This window comes from Musca autumnalis, unplaced genomic scaffold (genome assembly GCF_047663935.1).
Source record: "Musca autumnalis isolate F117 unplaced genomic scaffold, ASM4766393v1 scaffold_3, whole genome shotgun sequence".
In the NCBI taxonomy this organism is placed as follows: domain Eukaryota; kingdom Metazoa; phylum Arthropoda; class Insecta; order Diptera; family Muscidae; genus Musca; species Musca autumnalis.
The window spans coordinates 181,899,089-181,920,844 of NW_027411866.1; the positions used below are offsets into that span (position 1 = coordinate 181,899,089).

Consider the following 21,756-nt stretch of genomic DNA (forward strand, 5'->3'; position numbering starts at 1 on the left):
TAGAAAAATCAAAATAGTGATTCTTGACATGCTTTAACACAAAAATGTTCCACGATCGTGCGAAATTTTTACTCTAGACATGAAAACGAGCGACAAGAAAAAGTACCCGTGTGGTACGAAACACGAAATTTTAGAAGATTCAAAAAATGGAAATATCGTCTTACCTAAAAAATCTCCTTTCAATTTCTGTCCTTTACCCTGTGTAATGAGTTTAATGGGTTATAGTCACTTATTAAGCACCTAAAAAATCATTTTTCATGATTTTATACGAGAAATCTATATCTGTCTTCAAAAAGGCGGTTTACGGTGTCCACTCTAGCTCGAAAATGCCTGAACCAGTCGTCATATATTTTTGTGGGCTTAGATATGCAGACCAAAACTCTTATTTTTCATTAAATTTTTCAAAAAAAACTACTAATATTTTAAGTAGATCTTTATTTCTTAAACAATAGTTTTGTTCCATTTAACTCGCTAAATATTATCTAATCATCATGTTAAATGGCAAGCTTCTTCTTCGTCGTAAACCCAAACCTTACTTAAAATCAGACTATTATTGCAAATTTGTAGCATTGGAGGAAAATATGGTTCTCTAAACACACCGTATTATAATTAAAATATGGACCAAAAATAAAATTTCGAGCAATCGGACTATTATTGCGACTCACAGAGCAGATACAAATTCGGTTAAAAATGTTGTTGTTGGTCCATTTTAACAGCTAAAAATTTCACGATCATCGCCAATAACAATAGGTGTCTATTCTGGTCTGAACCCGACCTCCATACAAAATTTCGTGACGATCGGTCCATAATTGCGGCCTGGAGTTCGATTACAATTTATAATGGACAGACGGACGGACACACTTCTCAAAATCGCTTTATCTCGCCGAAATATGAAGATTGATATACCACATTGGGGGTCTACGACGAATATTTCGCGTTGTTACATGAATTTTTCCCAAAACAAACTTATAATACCCATTCTACATGGTGGTGTAGGGTATAATGAAGTGACCTAAAGAAACCAAGATCAGCTGATTAACCCCTAGCGAAACGATCTTAGCATATTATTTGGATATGTGGGACTTCGCTAGATATTGCTTTTTTAATACAAACTCCTTAGGTCATGATAGCTCAATTAATTCAATCATTTAAAAACTATCATAAATAATTGCATTTCGCTCTAAAAAGACAACAATAAATATAAAGGTATTTTTGTCTTCCACGGACTCCAATAAAATTGAATTGGCACATCAGGACCCATGCAAAAAATGTGTTTGAATTTTGTATCGTAGTGTTATTATCAATTTCAAAAAACCTTCCTTATGTCACACCACTTCACTTTTTGTGCTAAAGTAAACACTGTTTTATTTCATGCTACTTTATTAATACTCGTAAATGTATAAGAAAAATAAATGAGAATTTTTTAAATATTTTTAAAAGTTTTTAAAGTTAAAGTTTAGCACAACTTAACGTGATTTCCCATTTCTTTGACAAAATGTTGATAATCACAGCAATAGGATATACACGCTTCTGGATCTTTGTTGAAATCGATACCCGAAGGACATTGTGTGGGCTCACAAATATCGGTATCAGTTATAGCTGGCCTCTTAGAATGATCATTTAATGTGACAAAGACATGACACTTGTTGTTGTATTTTACCACTTTATACAACCACAAAGGCATCGGATTCTTTTCGCCAGCCATAAAATACATTGGCACCAAAAGATGTGTTTGACTATGTTGCAGCTGTAGGACATCATGAGTACCGCTCAGCACTGTTGCATATGTATTTGGACTAGGTAATTTGTGAATCCAATTTTCGGCATGTTTCCAATTACGAATATTACAGCCCCGCGACATTGGCACCACATTCATTAACAAATAAGTTGTATCCATTTGATCATAGGTGATAAAATCCTGGGCATTGGCCATGTGTCCGCGCTGTACTGCAAAATCCCTATTAGATTTAACATAGGTTTGTTGTGGACCTAGCAGTCGGTTAAATGTACTGAAAACTTCCTCCGCCCCAAATGATTTTGCACGCGCTCCATTCATGTGGCCCAACTGCCGAAAGGTGGGTGCTTGGTATTTTGATGTGGGCAAATTAAAGCCATACGTTTTATGAGTACTATATAAAACGGTTTCACTTGGCGTGCTGTAACACACAGAGTAGAGGACAATACTATAACCAGTTGACCACTTGTATGTCATGTCGTATAACATGCCTGTTTTGCCACTGGCCGAACATGCTACATTTTTTGGTTCCACAGTTAACTTTAAGCGATCTGTGCAAGTGACATCAGCTGGCATGGGTTGCAAGACGCCCCTGGTACAACTCAAATCTACTGGAGGAGTTCGTTCATTGCAATACAGTGTCAAGGTATCACCATCTGGTATGTAATCAGTACGAAGAATATCATTGTTGTGTATGAAAATCCAATTTCGATTCATATCCGCTTCAGTTAACCTGCAATTTTGAGCCGAGACCGCTGAAAAAAATTAGAAAAAAAAATTAGACTGGGATAATAATTATACTTATCTTTGTGTATTTACCATTTGTAATTATCAAAGTGCACAAACAGAAAATAATATTAGATAACATTTTGCAAAATAAAAATTTCTTATAATACTTTTTTTACGTCCACTCGCATTCGTTTGTTTGATTGGAATGAGTGCAAAACACAATTGCGCCCCATATATATGAGGAAGCTGTTTATATGAACCATTGCCGAATACAGATAAACATTTTTCTAGATATTTAAGTAAAATATATTTTGATTAAATTATTTCAATCTCACATACTTTAATTAAGTGTGCTTCCATTAAAATTCAATTTACATAAATACTATGTTTTTATTTAAAAAAATATATATGGTAACATGGGGCGGCTTCGCCACTGGGGCGCCTTCGCCAGCGCCGATTTTCTTGATAATTATAACTGCTACAGAAATGCCATTAAAGGGAAAATTGTGAGTTTAATATATGATTGCTGATATATGATTGCTGATGCACGCGGTTTCATGTTTTGGGGTATTGCGAAAAATATTCATGGTAGGTATATTTTGTGATATCTTGTATACCTTTTGTGATATCAAAATTATATTTTATACTGTTAATAGACAACTACTGAAGATTATAAATCCAAATAATTTGCATGATAAAAGTAATTATAAATGTCAATATATTCATATTATGAACTATGTAGGGGGTGGGGCGGCTACGCCATGTTAGGGGTGTAGTGGGTTAATGTGAGAAATATGTCAGGTTTAACTTAAATTGTTTATGCTATTGATATACCACGCTATAATGTGAAGTTGAAATCAAATATTGTGCTAAACCTATCTAATTTGGCAAAAATTTCATTTTTATGCCTAAATTCAAGGAACCTACATCAATTAACGGCTGGAATAAGTTTATTTTTATAAATTTTAGAATCATTTTTGATTATTTAATAGAAAACGTGTTCCTTTTATGCATAATGTTGATATTTGAGGAGGAAGTATGGTAAATGCCAGTTTTAGAGTGAGTTGATATATGTCCTATGTCGATGGCGAAACTACCCCATGGGTGGGGAGGCTTCGCCACTTTTTAGACATTTTGTAAATTCTCAAAAATAATATTTTAAAAACAAAATTATAATCATTTATATATCAAAACTTGTAGTCAAGACATGCTAATATTCTTACCAAAAATAATATTTGGAAAAACTTTAAAGATGTCGATATGAGAACATATTGAACAAAAACGTGGCGAAGGCGCCCCATGTTACCATATTGCATACAATATATATTGAATTGAATAAAATACCGCCAGTAAAAAATATTTTGGGTTCTGTCAACTCATAATCTCAATCCAATTTTAAATACATATTTGACATGAATGCCTCATATGCATACACATGATTTAAATAAATGCCACAAAGTGACGTATAATCCACATAGTTATGTATGTTCTCACCGATTTTGATTTTTAGTAATAACACAGTTGTGTGACGTAAACTGCGGTCACACTATTTTGAGATAGAGGTTTTCCAAATATATCTCAACTTGCATTGAATGATATAAACACTACATGAGTAAGAGAACATTCTTAGTTGAGAATTCAGAAGAAAAATTTATTATATCTCTGCTTGTACTCGTATGTAGTATGGTCTCCCATGTATAAATTAAAATACTACTGTCTGGAAAATCCATGAAATAATACGTAGAACTCAATGTTGGGATAGGTTAGTGGATTGTTATTCAATAATTGGAATTTCCCAGCAGACAAAAATTTATTTAAATAATGCCGTGGTATTATCTGGTTCAGAGCAACGTGAACAAAAGTTAATACATGTTAGAATTGATTAAATGGAATAGGAATTACTCCTCGTAATGTCCATAGAGGGTTTATGGGAAAACTCGAAAATGTTTTGCAATGCTTGAAGCTGAGGTTTACTGTCCTATAACTCGCGACCTGCTAAATAATTATATATAATATGGAAGCATTTCTATAACATGAAGTGCTTTAGGAAATATTGACTATAAACTATTACACTGTACAACAAAATTTAATTTTTTTTTTTAAATTACAAGAAACCTTGCACAGATTATGAAAGAGGGGGAAAACAAGAAGACACGTGTATCGGCGTTTTGAAAGTCGGGAAGTACACAAAATGCGTATGGGATGTTTCCCATATTTTTACATTCGAGTTAAGATTCCTTGGATTCCTAGTATTTTAGGCATATAGTGTCTTTGGTAATATTACCGAAGAATCTTCTAGTTAAAAAATGTAACCATCAAGCGGGTCATTAAAGGGGTCTTTTTGGTTCATTTTCCAAAAACATGTTTAAACCTATTTAAAATGATATCGAATCGGTTCCGAATATTCTACAAAAATGTTCGCCATAAAATTTCACTATAGTTTCTAGAATACATCAGACATCTAAATCTTACCTGAAGGCGAGGAATCTATAAAAATCAACAAGTTAAAAAGCGTTAAGTTCGCCCGAGCCGAACTTTTTTTTACCCTCCACCATGAAATACTCTGAGCTAAAATGGAATTATTAGTTTTCTTTCTGTTGCGAAAGTGCCTATGCACACAATTTTAGCTGTAGAAGTCATTTGACCACTATAAACCCTCAGTGCCACATTATAGCCAATTCGGCCAGAACATGTAGGTAAGAACTTCAAAATACAGGAAATGGGACGGTACCGTCATATGGGGGCTACAAGAAAACGTGGACCTATGCCCATGATTTCTGGTGGAGAAGTTTCTTGGTCATTGGAAACCCTAAATGTCAAATCAAAGTCTGTTCGAGGATCATTTTGAATTTCTGTTTTTCGTAGGCAAGTCCACGATTCGTGACATAGGGTTTCGAAGTCTCTAAGATTTACGGTGACCAACTGAAATGACTGTTGGGCGTGATATCTATCGAAAATAAATGACTCCCAAAATAAGATCCACTTCCAAAATGAACTTTTTCGATCCATTCTTTCAGGTACCTACTCCGCATCACTTTTGAGCTTTAATACAAATCCATATTTTTGTCGCAAGTTCATATCGTCGGTGTCATGCTTAAGTGTTCCATACGCCATTTGCCTGTTTAATATTATATGAATTATTACTAATAGAATATGGAACATATTTGTAAAAATATAGTATGTATTGGAATATAAAAGTGATAGAGAATTTTTTAAAAAAGAATTTTTATCGATTTGTTCCAAATCCACATTTATGACACAAGTGTGAAATATTATACATCATATGTAACAAAGTGACAAATAATTTTTCCATCTTTGTCTCAAAAAATTAAAAACTTTTAAATCGAAAATTAAGGTTCTGATTTTTGAAATGTGCTTTGAAGCTAGTGGGTGACGTAGGGGATGAATGATACCAAGCAACGGTCTTGACCGGCTTTAACATGGCAAAGCCCAGGATTTATCTTGGTCCCTCTTTCATCTCCCTCCCTGGTCCCTCTTTCATCTCTGCCTTTAACACCCGTTAAACGTAGTGAGCTAACATGTGCCGCATGTTCACCCATAAGAACGTTAAAAACTTGGGTTTGGGCGTCGGGTTAGTAACCCTCCCCTAGAAAAAACATCCTACTATGAAAAAACGAAAGAAAAGAAAAACAAACTCCTCTAAAGTTGACGAACCCCGCAAACGTTTTAAGGACCATGATCTGCGAATATGCACCTGGAATGTTCGCACTCTTTATAGAGAAGGTGCAGTCTTCGCATTGGCAGACGTACTTGAAAAGTACAAGGCCGATATTACTGCCATACAGGAAATACGATGGATTGGGAAAGGTGTCACAACAACACCTAAAGGAGACGCACTGTATTATAGCTGCCATGACGTAAAGCATGAGTTTGGTTGCGGATTCGTAGTTAGTCGGAGACTAAAACATCTGGTATCCAGCTTCACCCCAGTGGATGAAAGACTTGCAGCAATTCGAATAAAAGCTAAATTCTTCAACATCAGCTTTATTTGTGCTCATGCTCCAACTGAAGAAAGGACGAACAGACCAAAGATATATTTTACGAGCGCTTAGAAGAAACATATGACCGTTGCCCTGCCCATGACATTAAAATCATTCTAGGCGATTTTAATGCCAAAATTGGAAAGGAGAATATCTTTGGCCCAACAGTCGGGAAATTCAGTCTCCACAGTGAAACATCTGACAATGGTATGAGGCTGATAGACTTTGCAGCTGCAAAAAACATGGTAGTTAGCAGTACCAGATTTAATCATCTCGATATTCATAAGGGCACCTGGCTGTCTCCAGATCAGAAAACAAGAAATCAAATTGATCATGTTGTGATAGATGGAAGACATTCATCCAGCGTGTTGGATGTACGATCGTTCCGAGGCGCAAACATTGATTCGGACCACTACCTTGTTGCAGCAAAGGTACGTACCCGTCTAAACGTTGCAAATAAAGCACGAACAGACACAAAGTGGAAGTTGGACATCGATAGACTGCAAACACAACAGATAGCCACAGCATATTCCACTCAACTAGCCCAATTGCTTAACGCGAGCACTCCTTGTCCCGATAACATAACAACACAATGGCAACATATTGCCCACTCCCGCAAAATCCATACTTGGATTCCAGAGACCTCCACAAAGGAATTCATGGTATAACCAGGAGTGTCGTGCTGCTACCGAAGAGAAAAATGCGGCATATAGAGCTACTCTGCAATCAGTAGCAACGCGTAGGGCGCGAGAGAGATATCGGGAGAAAAGGAGAGAAGAAAGACGTCTTTTCCGCAAGAAAAAGAGAGAAATGGAAAAGCGGGAGTTTGAAAAAATCGAGATGTACAGGAGCCAGAATGAAGTCCGAAAATTCTACCAAAGAGTGAAACATCAAACAGATGGCTTTGGTGCAGTCACATCCTCCTGTAGAGACCACCAAGGTAATCTGGTAACAGATACAGATAGCGTGCTCAGGATATGGAAGGAACATTTCTCCAATCTGCTGGTATCCAATAGTAGCGAAGACGATGATACCACAGATCCAATCCCAGAAGATGGTATAGAATGTATACCGCCCGGCCAAGATGAGGTAAAAACAGCAATCAACCGGCTGAAGAATAATAAAGCAGCAGGAGCCGATGGCTTACCAGCCGAGCTGTTTAAAACCGGAGGTGACGCGCTGTTAAGGTGTATGCATCAGCTAGTTAGCACCATCTGGCAGGAAGAACGCGTACCCGACGATTGGAACCTGAGCATCCTATGTCCCGTCCACAAGAAAGGAGATAAGACTGTATGCTCAAACTATAGGGGCATAAGTTTTCTCCCTATTGCCTATAAGATAGTGTCAGGGATACTGTGCGAACGAATAAAGCCTATGGTCAACGAGATAGTTGGACCATACCAATGTGGCTTTAGACCTGGCAAGTCCACCATTGACCAGATATTTACCCTGCGGCAAATCCTAGAGAAGACCCAAGAGATGCAGATCGACACATTTCACCTTTTTGTCGATTATAAAGCAGCATTCGACAGTCCCCTCCGATCAAAGGTATTCCATGCAATGTCTGAATTTGGTATCCCCGCAAAGCTCATCCGGCTTTGTAAGATGACTTTAATTGATACTAGGTCATCAGTTAAAATTGGAAATAACCTCTCCGAAGAATTTTGTACCAAAAGAGGTTTCAGACAAGGAGACAGCCTTTCGTGTGGCCTTTTCAACATTTTGCTGGAAAAGGTAATACGAGATGCAAATGTCAAAAGAAATGGCACAATTTACACCATTAGCCACATGTTACTTGCCTATGCTGATGACATAGACATCATGGGACGATCAGTAAAGGAAGTAACTGATACCTTTAGGAAGGTCGAAGCAGAATCTGCGAAAGTGGGTCTGGCGGTAAACGGCGAAAAGACCAAATTGATGGTGTCGACGCGCAAAGCGTCCATAGAGCTCGGACCAACCGTAGAAGTTGGTACCTATAATTTTGAGGTAGTTAAAGACTTCGTCTACCTCGGCACTCTCATAAACACAACAAATAACATCAGTTGTGAAATAAGAAGAAGAATTGTATTGGCCAACAGATGCTACTATGGATAAAGTAAGCAATTTAAAAACAAAGCCACATCTCGTCAAACAAAAATAACACTATACAAAACGCTGATACTACACGTGCTAATGTATGGCTCCGAAGCATGGGTACTTGCGCAAGCAGATAAGGCAGTGATTGGTGTGTTTGAGAGGAAAATTCTTCGAAAGATCTACGGGCCGATTTGCGTTGACAGTGAATATCGACGTCGTATGAACCACGAGCTATATACGCTATACAAAGACATGAATATAGTTAAACGTATCGAGATGCAACGATTGCGTTGGCTAGGCCATATCATGAGAATGAGCGATGATGAACCCGCTAAAAAGGCGTATGAATACATGCCACATGGCGGTGCACGCAGAATCGGCAGGCCTAAGCATCGATGGAGCAAACAAGTGGATGAAGAAATGGAAAGGCGCGGTATTCCAAAAAGTCAAGCGAAAAACAGAGAGGAATGGAGATTTCTTCTTAGTTCGGTCTATGGAACAAATGTTCTGTAATGGGCCAACTAAGTAAGTAAGTAAGCTTTGAAGCTTGTAAGCTTTTAAACTATTAATTTCGTAACTGAAAGAAGTTTAAGCTTTCGCGTCGAAGGGTGGATATCTCGGAAACTAAAGCAGATAGGAGAAAGCCGATAAAAATTCAGAAAGAGCATATTGGAAACCCCTGGAAACCGCCTGTATCTCACAAAATTCTGAAAACGCACTAAATATAAATTTTTAGGGAAAAATTTACTTCACACAAGCTGAGGGTATATATTTGTCGCAAAGCTGACTAAGGACCAAAAATATGACTCATCCTAATATCGGCTTTAGACCCCAAGTATGTTTGGACGAAATTTGTTTCAGGCAATTTACACTAAATTTAGCCATGTCAGTCTGTCTGCCAACCGTCTGGCTTGCTGGTTCTTTAGATAACCCACGAACGAATCAACCGATTTGGTTCAAATTGTAGGTATAGCAATATTTTGCCCAAACTGGGTTTAACTTCGAAGATAGGCCATATGCTTCAGGTACCTCCTCCACACAATTTAAAGAAAATCTTCGCTAAAATGGTACGCGCGATAACTTTCTAAGGGAGTATACTTCTTTGTGTACCTCCTACACAAAATTTGGAAAAAGTACAGTTCAACAGCTCGCCTCCGTTCCTTTTGAAATTCTTTGCAACAATTTTTCTTGCGGGCCCTTTTACGGCTTCGCAATGTTTTTTTTCGAGGGCAAGTCCATACTTTCTGATATAATGCTCCAAAATATCATTTTTAATAATAATTTTAATTAATGACCGTTTATTTTTGCAATTAAAAAAGGAAAGCCGAAGATTCGAACCCAACACAAAAAAAGGTGTTGTAACGACGTGTCAGCGTTCAGATCTAAACTCATTACTTTCAAAGGCAGCGCTAAGCGTTGTCATCAAAGCATACCTAAAGTGGCAAATATCCATTGTTGTTGGAAAAAATTTAATTTAAAAGAACAAAAGTTCGATGACAGGGAAGCCGCTCCACAGCCGATATCTGATGAACCGCTCTACCAACGGCGAAACATGCATGTAGTGGTTGTGGTGGGTTCTTCGGTTTTCCTTTTTCAGTTGCAAAAATAAACTCGATTCCAACGTAGATATGTTTTACATGGCTTAAATACTCAGGAATTTTCATCTACATTACGCGGAGTGGTTTCTTGCCACCGCTAAAAATTTGATGTTGTCTGACCTGGTAAACTGAATTCTCTGTATCCACACCTTTTCTAGTAAGCAATTTAAAAAATCACTTATAGAGAGGAAGGTAAATACAAACTTTTGAAATTTTGCTATCACCTTTTCTTCTGGCTTCTACATGAAGTCAATATAAATTTAATTATACATCAAAAAGAAAGTATCCTACATTAACAGTATTTTCAGACATCTTTAACCGGGAAGTAGCATTTGCATCACTTTGTAGAAACAAATACTGCTCCTTTTTATGAACAGCATTCATTAGCATACATTAAAATTTTATGTTAATCGTGAAACTTTTCCAGCAGCTCAACAAGTGTTGAGTGAAATGCATAAATTATACAAAAATACAACAAACTCGCGGCTCTGATAATTTCCGTTTTGACACCAAAGGAAAAGTCTGTGCCGAAAAAAAATCTACAAATCATAATAATGGGTCCTGCAGATAATTTACAAGGGATGTTTTCCTTTTCTGGTTTCTATTTTTTTTTTTTTCAAAAGTGAAAATTATGTAAAATACAAGACTTTCCATCATCATCTGCATAACACCCGCCATCATCACCTGCTTTGACAAATCCATTGTTGGCAATTTTTGCATGTTCATCAACACCACTCAAACAATGACAAAAATAAAAACATTCCATAATTCCTAATAAATTAACACAACTATGGGGTTTGGAAGGTTTTTTCTTTTTGTTTTCCTTTTACTTACACTAATGGCATGTTAATGATGCGGTTCTTTGTTCATTCATAGCTTAAGGCTAATGCGGATAATGACACCATCTACCATGCTGTCGTTTGGTAGCAATAACTTTTTTGTTTTCTTTATGTTTAGGAAATTCAGAGAAAAAATGTCAATGTTTGTTAGCATGATATGCAATATATGTATAGTGGTTTGTTAATAAATTTTTTGTGATTCATATGATTAATATAAACACAATGAAGAAAGCTTGCTTGAAATCCACAACGACAAAATATTGTGAACACCAAACTTGTAATGGATGTGGCTATGTCTGTGACTCAAGGAAAGATGAATTTTAAACTCAAATTTAACAAAAAAGAAGCATTTGCAAATATTATAGATAACGTATAATCTCGATAATTGAGATTTTAGAATTAAATTGGTTCAAAAGAGAGCGTATGAATTATGTTATAGCTTGCTACTAGCTATTAATTTTTTATTTTAAATATTGTGTGAATTATGGATGAATAAGGCTAAAATTCAATTGTTTGTTAAAATTGTTTTCTAAATCAATTGTAACCCATAGTTACTTTCAGCAGAATGATTTCTTCATAATAAACTTTATTTAAATATGTGAAATATTCACTATAAGAAGAAGCAAACATTTTCATAGGAAATCTCCAAAAGTTACTAATGACTGTGATAACAGCTTGTTAAATGGCAAATATTTTCCACTTGTTGAATAATAATTCCAACTTGTATATACACAAATGTATTAAGTGACATTTTCCTTTCTGATGGACAGCTAATAGATGACAGTTAGGGCACTATGTACGTTAATGCAAACACTCACATAATATGTTCATATTAACTTCATATATCATATTAAATCGTAATCGTGATGCTAGGCAGCAAATTTATTGAAATTACGGAATTAGGTTCAACTGAACTTCGTGTAGACGTTCTATTATTCTCAGCTAAAATTCTATAAAACTTTTTTAATAATTTGATTACAATTATTTACAAAGCTTATCTCTACTAAGCACGCAATTTTACTTATGTGAGTTGCAATTCAGACCGCGAATTGTAACCATCTGTAAAGTAGATGGTTTCAATTCGCGGTCTAAATTACAACTCACTCAACCACCTGCTATTGACACGTGTATATACTGCTCGTTGAAGCATAGCCTTTTCTAGAATCCTCATTTTAGGATGTGATCAAGCGAAGTGATTGTTCAATTCGCAAATACACATACACACACATGCACAATTTGGACCAACGCAGTATCCGCTTCGAGAGTTGTCGTGCACAACTGTCACTACACATGATGACCGAAGGGTTTTTTTATAGCTTTCTTGCCATTGTCTCAGGAAGTATGAACTTGTCACTGAAAAATCTCGCATCGTCGTAATGGGTGCCCCAAGTACAAGGTGAAAAAAATATAAAAAATTATTTGAGAGGACTTGCACTTTTCCAAAATTTGGTGTGAGAGGTACCCGAAGCAGTTGACCGACATGTCCATGTTCGAACCTGATCTATGTCTGGTAGAAATATTACGATATGCATGCAAACCATTATGGCAAAACACTTTGAAAATTTCTAGATTGATCTATGTTTGAACAAAATATTACGACGCTCGGTGGTTCAGAAATGGATTTTCCTGGCCAAAAATACAAATTTTGTTTTGTCAAAGACATCTAATTTCTATATGGGATTCGATAGTAAACATATTGGAACTATGGAAACCAAACAATTTGGTCAAAATATTGGAAGGTGTGGGCGTGGGGTGCCCCTAAAGACGAACATTTTCCCCATTTTTGGGAAATACGTAATTTTTGCAAATATCTGGAGAAAGAAGTAGATATTTCTCGGAAACGATAACAGAGGCAAGATTGTGGCCTTTAAAAATCTTTGCAACAAATTACCGTAGCGTTTACACAACATTAGCTATTTTACTTTTCTTCAGGTACTAAATTTTATGAAATTCCAAATTTAGTGGACCAGAATTTTTGTGGAACAACATGGAACAAAGTTTTGTTTTCACAGAAAGATAACGGAGGGTCTCCTCTTTCAGCAGATATATACTTTTGTACCCGACCCGTTCCGTCCGTTTAACACTTTTTTCAATTTTTTTTGAAATTACATGGGTAAAAATGTGTGTGTTATTTTTCCATACCGTTTTCCATATGCATTACTGCATTTTTACACAAATGGACATTTTTGAGTATATGAGTTATATAAGTTTTATGAAAACCCAAAGAGTATTTTTGTAATTTTTGAAAAAAATTAATTTTTTTGGTTTTTTTTTGATAGTTCTTTAGTCTGGAGTATTACCCCAATGGTAATGTTTTTCAAAACGAACTGACAGTGTTGCAAAATTTTACTGATCGCTACCAATATCATGATTTCATCCCTGCGAACAGAATTATCAATTGGCTTCTTGAAATGATGCCTTTTTTAGCGAAAAACTATCAGCCCGTATCAACTAAGAACTCATCGAGTTCTGTAAGTTGAAAAGAACATCACCACAGTTGCCTGTGAGTAATTGTTGTTGGAATTTGTTAAATTCCCCGGCGCGCGCCATCCGTGTTTGTTTTTTGTTTTTGTTTTTTTTTTTTTTGGTTGAAGTTGAGTATCTATCTAAAATTTGAACATTTGCAAGTCAAGAACTAAAAACAAGTAAAAAAGTATAAGCAGGCTTTGCCGACAGAGATACTCGTATATTCTCAGCCTGTGTGAATTGAAACTTACATCTATGGGCAGATCAACTACCGGTTACATTGTCAAAATCAGTTTCCCCAATAATTGTGTATTTAGGAGGTTTTCAGATTTTGTGGCCCGTTTTGGAAGTACGACAAAATATATATTTGTATTAAAACTCAAAAGTGTTGGCCAGAAGGTACCTGAAGGAATACAACGGATTGGCCCATTTTTGAAGGGGATCTTATTTTGTGGATCTTATACTTTTAGTCATTTCAGTTGGTTACCATTTAACTTAGAGGTTTTGGAAGTATGGACCATGAAAAATATAATATTGCTGTAAACAGGATCACAAGGAATAGCATTGCAATAAATTACCAAAGGATATTCGATAAGACCATGAACTGCACTTAAACATAGATGTTGAATTTGTGTGGGGGAGGTACCCTAACGTGAAGACCGATATTGACCATTTTTGAAGTTAAACTACATTTGAACAAATATTAGGAGATTAATAGTTTGAACCAAATCGGTTGCTCCGTTCAAGAGATATAGCGTGAACCATTTTAGCGAAAAGTTTGGAACTTTTGTAGGGGAGGTACTCGAAGGAGTGTACCGATATAGCTCATTTTTTCACACCTTTCAAACCAATTTCTCAGGTAGAATGGAATTCCGTCTGAAAAAACTTGTACTGTCGTATTGGAGACAGCGAATACAAGTGGCTACAACAAACATCAAAGCGATTTGAGAGCACCTCTTAAATTGCACTTTTCCGAAATTTTGTGTGGGAGGTACCCGAAGGAGTTAACCGATAGTGCCCATAGTAGAACCTCATCTATGTCTGGCAGAAATTTTACGATGTGCAAAGTATGGGCCACTTCGGTTATTTACTTCAAGAGTTACGTGCGCACAATTTTTCCAAACATTTTTTAACTTTTGTGGGGTAGGTACCTGAAGGAGTGGACCGATATAACCGACCGATGGTATTTTCAAACTTAAACTAAAATTGGACAAAATATTTAAAAAAACCAAATGTTGGACCAACTCGTTTCACCCAATCGAGAGATACCGTGCGCCCCCGCCAATCAGACATACTGACAGACGGACGGACTTTGTTAAAAAGACTCCAAATTGTCTGAAACAGATTTCGTCCAAACATACTTTGGGTCTAAAACCATTATTTAAATGAGACACAGTGTATATGGTAATATTCAAAAAGGTTTTACAATCGTTGAAGTTGAGGTTCACCAGTTAATAAGTCGCGAACTGTTAATATATTTTATAAAATATGAATATATGTATTTATATTAATTGAAGTGTTTTAGCCAGGATCTCATAATATGGACCATAACAAATAATTTTCGTGGAAGCTGCGTTGGTGGTAATATAAAAAAATATGAAGCATGTTTTGAAGTAAACAAGTTTTTTGTGTTCTTTCTTGATTTCTGGCCAAACCACGCAAAATTCAAACCTGTGCTCAAAGAAAGAACTAAAGAACACCCCTTGGGCAACATGGTTCTAGTGTATGACCTTTCGATATATGGACTGCATCCCCCTAAAATCGATGTTGACATTTTGAAGTTTTGATTTCAGTGTTTTTCGAAATTTTCTTATAGTTGGAGGGTGCAACTAGATAATAATACTTGTTATAGGATTGTAGAACTCTCGATTCCACGTCATTCGATGTATATCTCATGAGTGTGCTCCGTACAGCTTCCTAGTAATAGGAGTACAAAGGCGAAAATTTGGTGCGTAAATTTTCTGAAAAAAACCTATTTTTGGCTTTAAAATTTACAACTGTCGTACAGGAACCCCTGGACCGCACGTGATTTTAGTTTTTTTACGTGCCGCATCTAATAAGCCCTTCCGCGTTCGGATCCAACCACTAAAACGCCGGATATAGATACCTTGAAAGTAGGAAAATCTGTAAAAATATATTTTGACAATTCCGCGAATTGAACCGCGATTTGTATTTCAAATTCGATTGTAATTTCAAAATTACTCTCTACTTCTTATTTCTATTGCTTATCACAGAAAGCAAATATACTTTCACGATGGCTAATTACTTTTCTTGTAGAAGTTTAAGCAAAATACTTCGGGATTTGTATGGAAATTTAGCGAAATAATAGAATAGCTCCCAATTTTTTTTTCAATTTTTTCGTATTTAACCAAAAAATATATTTTTGAAATAATTTCCAACAATAAGTTTCTGTTCTTTGTTGTTGCTGTAATATGCAAGTTATAAACGCGATCTTTATAATTTCACATTATTCTATGCGTTGACTAGATTCTGTACGTATTTTAAAATTATTTTTTAGAGATTTTTATGGACTCTGAGTTAGAATAAATAAAATTTACTCCAAGATTTCATCAATATTTTTTTTAATTTTCCGCGAAAATAAAAATAAATTTAGCAACTATTTTAGCATCTACGGATAGATATTAAATGCGGTTAACGATTCATATATACATGTTCTTATTACAACACTATAGGAATTTTTAAATATTTTTTCTTTATCAGAGAGTAAAACCCCCCATAACTTTTGAGTGCAGCATCAAATTTTGTGAACCCGAACAGATTTAAAACTACGATTTTCTTCGTAACCCATGTACCAAATATGGCGGATGTGCTCGCCCAAAAAAAATTTGAATTGTAAATAAAATTTGAAATTTACCATATACCCTCGCTAGCATAAATGCTGAGGGTATAATTATCAAAGTCGATGGTGCAGAGGTAGATTGTAAATTGTAGATAGCAACTTCCACAGTTGATCAAAGTTCCATCAAAGTGTTACTTATTTTAATGATCGACCTATGGCGTCAATATAGTCGGCATAAGCAGATAACATGCGGCTATTTGGTATCAATGTCGTCGGTATAAGCAGGAACCATTTCCATCAGGATATTGATCACACAAAACGCTGTCTTCTTGTCTGATGGATTGTTATGGCCCAACTATTTCATTCGCATTAGCATTTAGTCTTTTGCACAAACTCCCCAATAACAATCTTATGGACAATATGGAGAAGACTTCTGCCCCCATAATTTGGGCACATAGTCTTATCTCTCGTTTTGTGGAGGAGACATAGATTGTTCACGTTGCAATGATCGAGTACTCGTTTCTCCAGCCAGATGGAGCGCTGCATGCACCTTATCAGCTTGTAGCATCCAGTCTTGAAGAGTTCTGCTGGAAATCTATCGGTTCCTGCGGTTTTATTATTTCGGTTTGCCTGCTAGCATTGAACCAGCGGTATCTTCATCGTAAGTATTGGATATAAACAGTTTGGAAAAATATTGTCTTCAATGCCTGAGCAACCTATCTGCTTCTAAAACCATTTTGACATACTCTTTCCTGCTGGAGAATATGTTTCTGGTAGAATTTTCGGACATAATTCTGGTTCCTGAACATCTCAAATTTTTCACACTCCCGTTTTTTTCATATCTCTCTTTTTTCTATACACCCGATATATCTCTCTTGAAGAAGTAGCTATTTTTAAAAAATAAAGTTTTTATACAATAGTAATGGTGTAGGTCTGCTTTGTTCCTTGTCCTTTCTTAAAGTTTTTCTTTGTATATTTTTTCCGTTTGGTGTCAAATCCCATATAGCACCACCTTTTTTGTACATTAATATGTTTTGCGTTTTTACTTATGTCTGTCATTATAAGTGTGTGAAAAAGATAAAATTGTGTTCCCGGAAACAACATTCATACTCATTTTTGGTTAAAATAGTCTTGAGCGTTCAGTGTGTCAATAAGAACAGTGTTACAAAGAAAAAACCTAACCCGCTAAATAACTTTTTACGTAATGGTGGGCAATACGAACTTAATTAAGCTTATTGTCAAAACAAAAATTATGAATAAGCAATAAAATAATAATTTCGCTAATACCATTTTTTCATTTATTTATTTTTTCAGATCCTATGCATTCTTTATAAAGAAACAACTTTATGTAAAGAATAGTAAATAGTATTCACATTAAGGAAGAGAAACTAACAACATAAAAAAACATCTTGAAATATGGGTAAGTAATTGTTGTTGTTGAGATGTCCAATAGTATTAAAACAAAATTTGACAAATAGAACAATTATCATCTTCAATGTATCAATTCTCAAATGGTATAAACTAAATAATATACGTTTGTCTCAAATGTAAGTATATACACTCTGATGAGCGTGATTATTCTCCTACTTGTAAACAGCCTGCTGGCATGCTACGAATGATTGTATGAGTCAATAGGAACTTCATTATAAGTTAATTATGTTATGCTCTGTTTTTGTTGTACATTTTCAATCACACATATATACATATATGTAAATACATAAACATATGGTTAACTATCACTGAAATATAACACCTATATGTATTTATGTAATGAAATTATGCTTTTTTTGTGGAAACTTTATTACACATTAATAGAACATAATTTTCTCATTAAACCTGGCTAACAATTAAGCTCAAAATTACAGCATAATACGGTATATGGAAATCTAATTTACTCATATAGTTGTTTATTTAGCCATAAGGATATCGAATTTAACACCTTAAAATCTCAAACTAAATGCGATTAAATTCATGCTCGTATCTATGTGTATAACATTATGATCATTTAATGGAATCATCTTATTCGTTGTAAATTTTACACTCGAGGCATAATCTTTAAGTACTAGGCGGAGATTATTTTAATTATGACATTTCCGAAAAGCAGTTAAATAAACATTACAAATGTAAGCAACCTAAAGGCATTTTACACTTAAACATATAATTTCAATGTAAGGCCATGTTTGTATATTATAGCTTGCAGGGTTAACCTTCAATGGAATTGACATTTGAAACCCAGTGGGTTTGTTAAATCCGGTTATATACAAACGTACTATAACGTTGGCGTATAAGGTCTACAAATACTCTATTGACACCATACGTCACAACATCATCATCATCATCGTCGTGCTTTTTTTTTTTTGAAAACATAATTCCGTAGTTTCCTTTGGGATTATTAAGAAATAGTAAATCTAATATCCTTGTAACAATAATGTGAAATCGCTAAGGGATTGAAGTGTTTGTTTTAACAGTGTTGCTTGCTTGCTTTGGTGTCCGTTTAGCTCAAATCTAGTAACTCATTTCCACACAGTTGCAGTTGACAAATCGAACTAAAACCTTGCACACTTTTCAGATTTAGATGACAATACATGCATATGAAACCAAAACCAATATAGGTAAATTTTTTCTTATAGCCCCCATATAGCGGTACCACTCGAATTTAGGAATTTTAAAGCTTTTTTTAATTTTCAACCCGAATTGGCTGAAATTGGCATTTGGAGTTCCCAATGGCACAGAAACTTCCCCACAAAAAATTATGAACATAAGTCCAGGTTTTGATATAGCCCTTATATAACGGTACCACACGATTTCAGGCATTTTAAAGTTTTTTTTATATGGACATAAGTCCATGTTTTTATATAGCCCTTATATAACGGTACCATACGATTTCAGACATTTTAAAGTTTTTATTTACATTTTCGGCCTAAATTGGCTGTAATTATACCCTACACCACTATGTGGAAAGGGTATTATAAGTTTGTTTTGGAAAAAAATCATGTAACACCGCGAAATATTCGTCGGAGACCCCCAATGTGGTATACCAATCTTCATATCTCGGCGAGATAAAGCGATTTTGAGATGTGTGTCCGTCCGTCCGTCCGTGTGTCCGTCTGTCCATTATAAATTGTAATCAAACTCCAGGTCGCAATTATGGACCGATCGTCACGAAATTTGGTATGGAGGTCGGTTTCACATCAGAATAGATCGCTATTTTGAATGGTGATGATCGTGAAATATTTAGTGGGTGAAATGGACCAAAAACATAATTTCTATCCGATTTTGTAGCTGCTCTGTAGGTCGCAATAATAGTCCGATGGCCTCGAAAATTCGAACAAGATAACAGTATATGACAAAGAAGTTGCTTGCAATTTGAGATGGTGATCGGATGATGTTTAGAGTGTTAAATGGACCATAACTTTTGTGTGAAAATTGTGAAAATTTTTAATATACCGGTTATATCTTTATTCCTGGAGGACACATTCTGCCTACGTAAATAATATTTGAAACACCAACTCTTGCCCTTTCTATTGATGCCAATTGTATTGATTTACACGGTCTGATAACAGAGTTACAGCCTAATATATCCAGTTTTTTGCTTGAAGTGTAATCACAAGCACACTAGAGGTCGCAATTATAGCTCAATAGTCACGAAATTTTGCACGAGGTAAGGGTTTAGGTCGAAGAAGATGCCTACAATTTTGGATGATGACCCGATGTTATTTAGCGGGTGAAATGGACCATTACTTTTATATGAAAAATATACAAAATTTATTTTTGGTCCATATTTTAATTCCTTGAGGGTATATATATATATGGAATAATAACTACTGACCTTTCCCCTGATGCAATTTGCAATAATGTGTTCGCTAGATAACGGGCCAACTGCCTAATATATAATCGGTTTTGTGTAGAGAACCACAATTTGCTCCCATGCTACAAATTGTCTCTCCAAACTTTCCATATATTATAATCCCTTCCACATATAGATCGGATAAGACTATATCGGTCCACACCTTAGGGTACCACCCACACAAAATTCGGAAAAGGGGAATTTAAGAGTCTTCTCGAATCGTTTCGAATTTTGTTCAGCAGATTGTACTTGCCCCGCGAATCCGAAAGATAACTCTCAAGGGGTTGTTCTGATTGGACTAAACTTTACACATCGTATTATTTCATCCAGCCATGTGTCAGGTAGGAATATGGACTATATCGTTCCGTCCTTCGAGTACCTCCCACACAAAATTTGGGAAAAGTGCAGTTTGAGGACCATGCTGGTCCCTTTTCCGGGATAAGTCATACTTCCTGAGATAATAGTCCAAAATTTCCAAAAACCCCTGCCGGCTCCAACTAAAATTACAAATCTGAAAAAATAATTCTCAAACTTTTCCAAAACTCAGAAGTTAGCTTACTAAAATTGATTTGGTATAGCCCCATATTACGATACCTAGAGATTCCACGTATTTTGAAGCAAACTCGTGTTACAAAAAAAATATATATTTATACGGCAGAAGCTGAGGGTATATCACCGTTAGCGCAGCTGACTTATACTATATTTTTTGTTGAGTAATTGAATATGAATAATTTTGGGATTTATAAATTTGCTTGCATGCAACATTTTTGAATTTCTATTCATTGTTAGTTATATCTACCGGTATACATATATTTTAGATATCACAATAGATGCCCACAATTTCGAAGCATAGGCGAGGTACAAGTGCACAATTTTGGACGATAGATCTTCAATAAACTCGCAATTTTCCCAATTATCAAATATAACAAATTGCATGGTATATATATTTTTTTATTTTAGGTGTATTCTAAAAAGGAACCTGATATTCAAAGACAATTTGAAGATGTAGCAGGAGACGATAATCAATGTGAAAATTTACAGGAGGGGCTATTATTTTTAGAAATGTATAATTTATATATTTTTCCACACACATTACTAAGGGGTATTTTGCCACCATTGACAATTTGATTGGAATCTAACCCGGACATTCAGCGTGCAAGGCGGTTGCACATAGCTAATTCCTACAGGTTGTGGTGTAGGGTATCACATGGTCGGCCCCGTACGACTATAGCCTGTGCTTACTTGTTTTGTTTGAGATTTTCAGTGGTCAAAACATTTAATTACTCAAAAGTTAAAAATTAATAATATTAAAACAAGTAAGCAAAGGCTACAGTCGGACGGGGCCGACCATGTGATACCATACACCACAACCTGTAGGAATTAGCTATGTGCAACCGCCTTGCACTCTGAATGTCCGGGTTCGATTCCCATCCAATTGTCTACGGTGACAAAATACCCCTTAGTAATGTTGGCGATATTTCCTGAGTATTTCAGCCATGAAAAACGTCTCTACAAGTGGCAACGTAGGACACGCCGCACGGTGGTCGAATGCACTGATCTAGCGGCGCGAAATTAATAACTTGCAAACGAATTGAGATACGTCACTGAAATTTTGCACAAACTCAGCTTGTACCTTTTGGTAATAATGGGCCAAATATGAAC

General features: G+C 35.6%; 2 protein-coding genes across 3 annotated transcripts in view; one reads left to right on the forward strand and one right to left on the reverse strand.

Moving 5' to 3' along the window:
- kairos overlaps nt 1-21,756 on the forward strand; it is a 525,872-nt gene that overhangs the window by 479,222 nt on the left and 24,894 nt on the right. For both annotated transcript variants that reach the window (XM_073972378.1, XM_073972379.1), the window contains one exon: nt 17,562-17,667. In XM_073972378.1, the coding sequence (XP_073828479.1) occupies nt 17,664-17,667 (4 nt within the window). In that variant the 5' untranslated portion in view covers nt 17,562-17,663. The remainder of the gene's footprint in view (nt 1-17,561; nt 17,668-21,756) is intronic.
- Nucleotides 1,363-2,675, reverse strand: LOC141396741 (uncharacterized). Its single transcript, XM_073972377.1, has 2 exons — nt 2,555-2,675; nt 1,363-2,490 (listed from the first exon to the last, which is right to left on the reverse strand). The coding sequence occupies exons 1-2, from the start codon at nt 2,601-2,603 to the stop codon at nt 1,457-1,459; spliced, it is 1,083 nt and encodes a 360-aa protein (XP_073828478.1). The 5' UTR covers nt 2,604-2,675; the 3' UTR covers nt 1,363-1,456.

Coding starts and splice junctions, on each gene's coding strand:
- LOC141396741 (XM_073972377.1), bottom strand. CDS start 2,603: ATGTTATCTAATATTATTTTCTGTTTGTGCACTTTGATAATTACAAAT. Junction 2,491..2,554: donor CACTTTGATAATTACAAATG/GTAAATACACAA, acceptor AATTTTTTTCAG/CGGTCTCGGCTCAAAATTGC.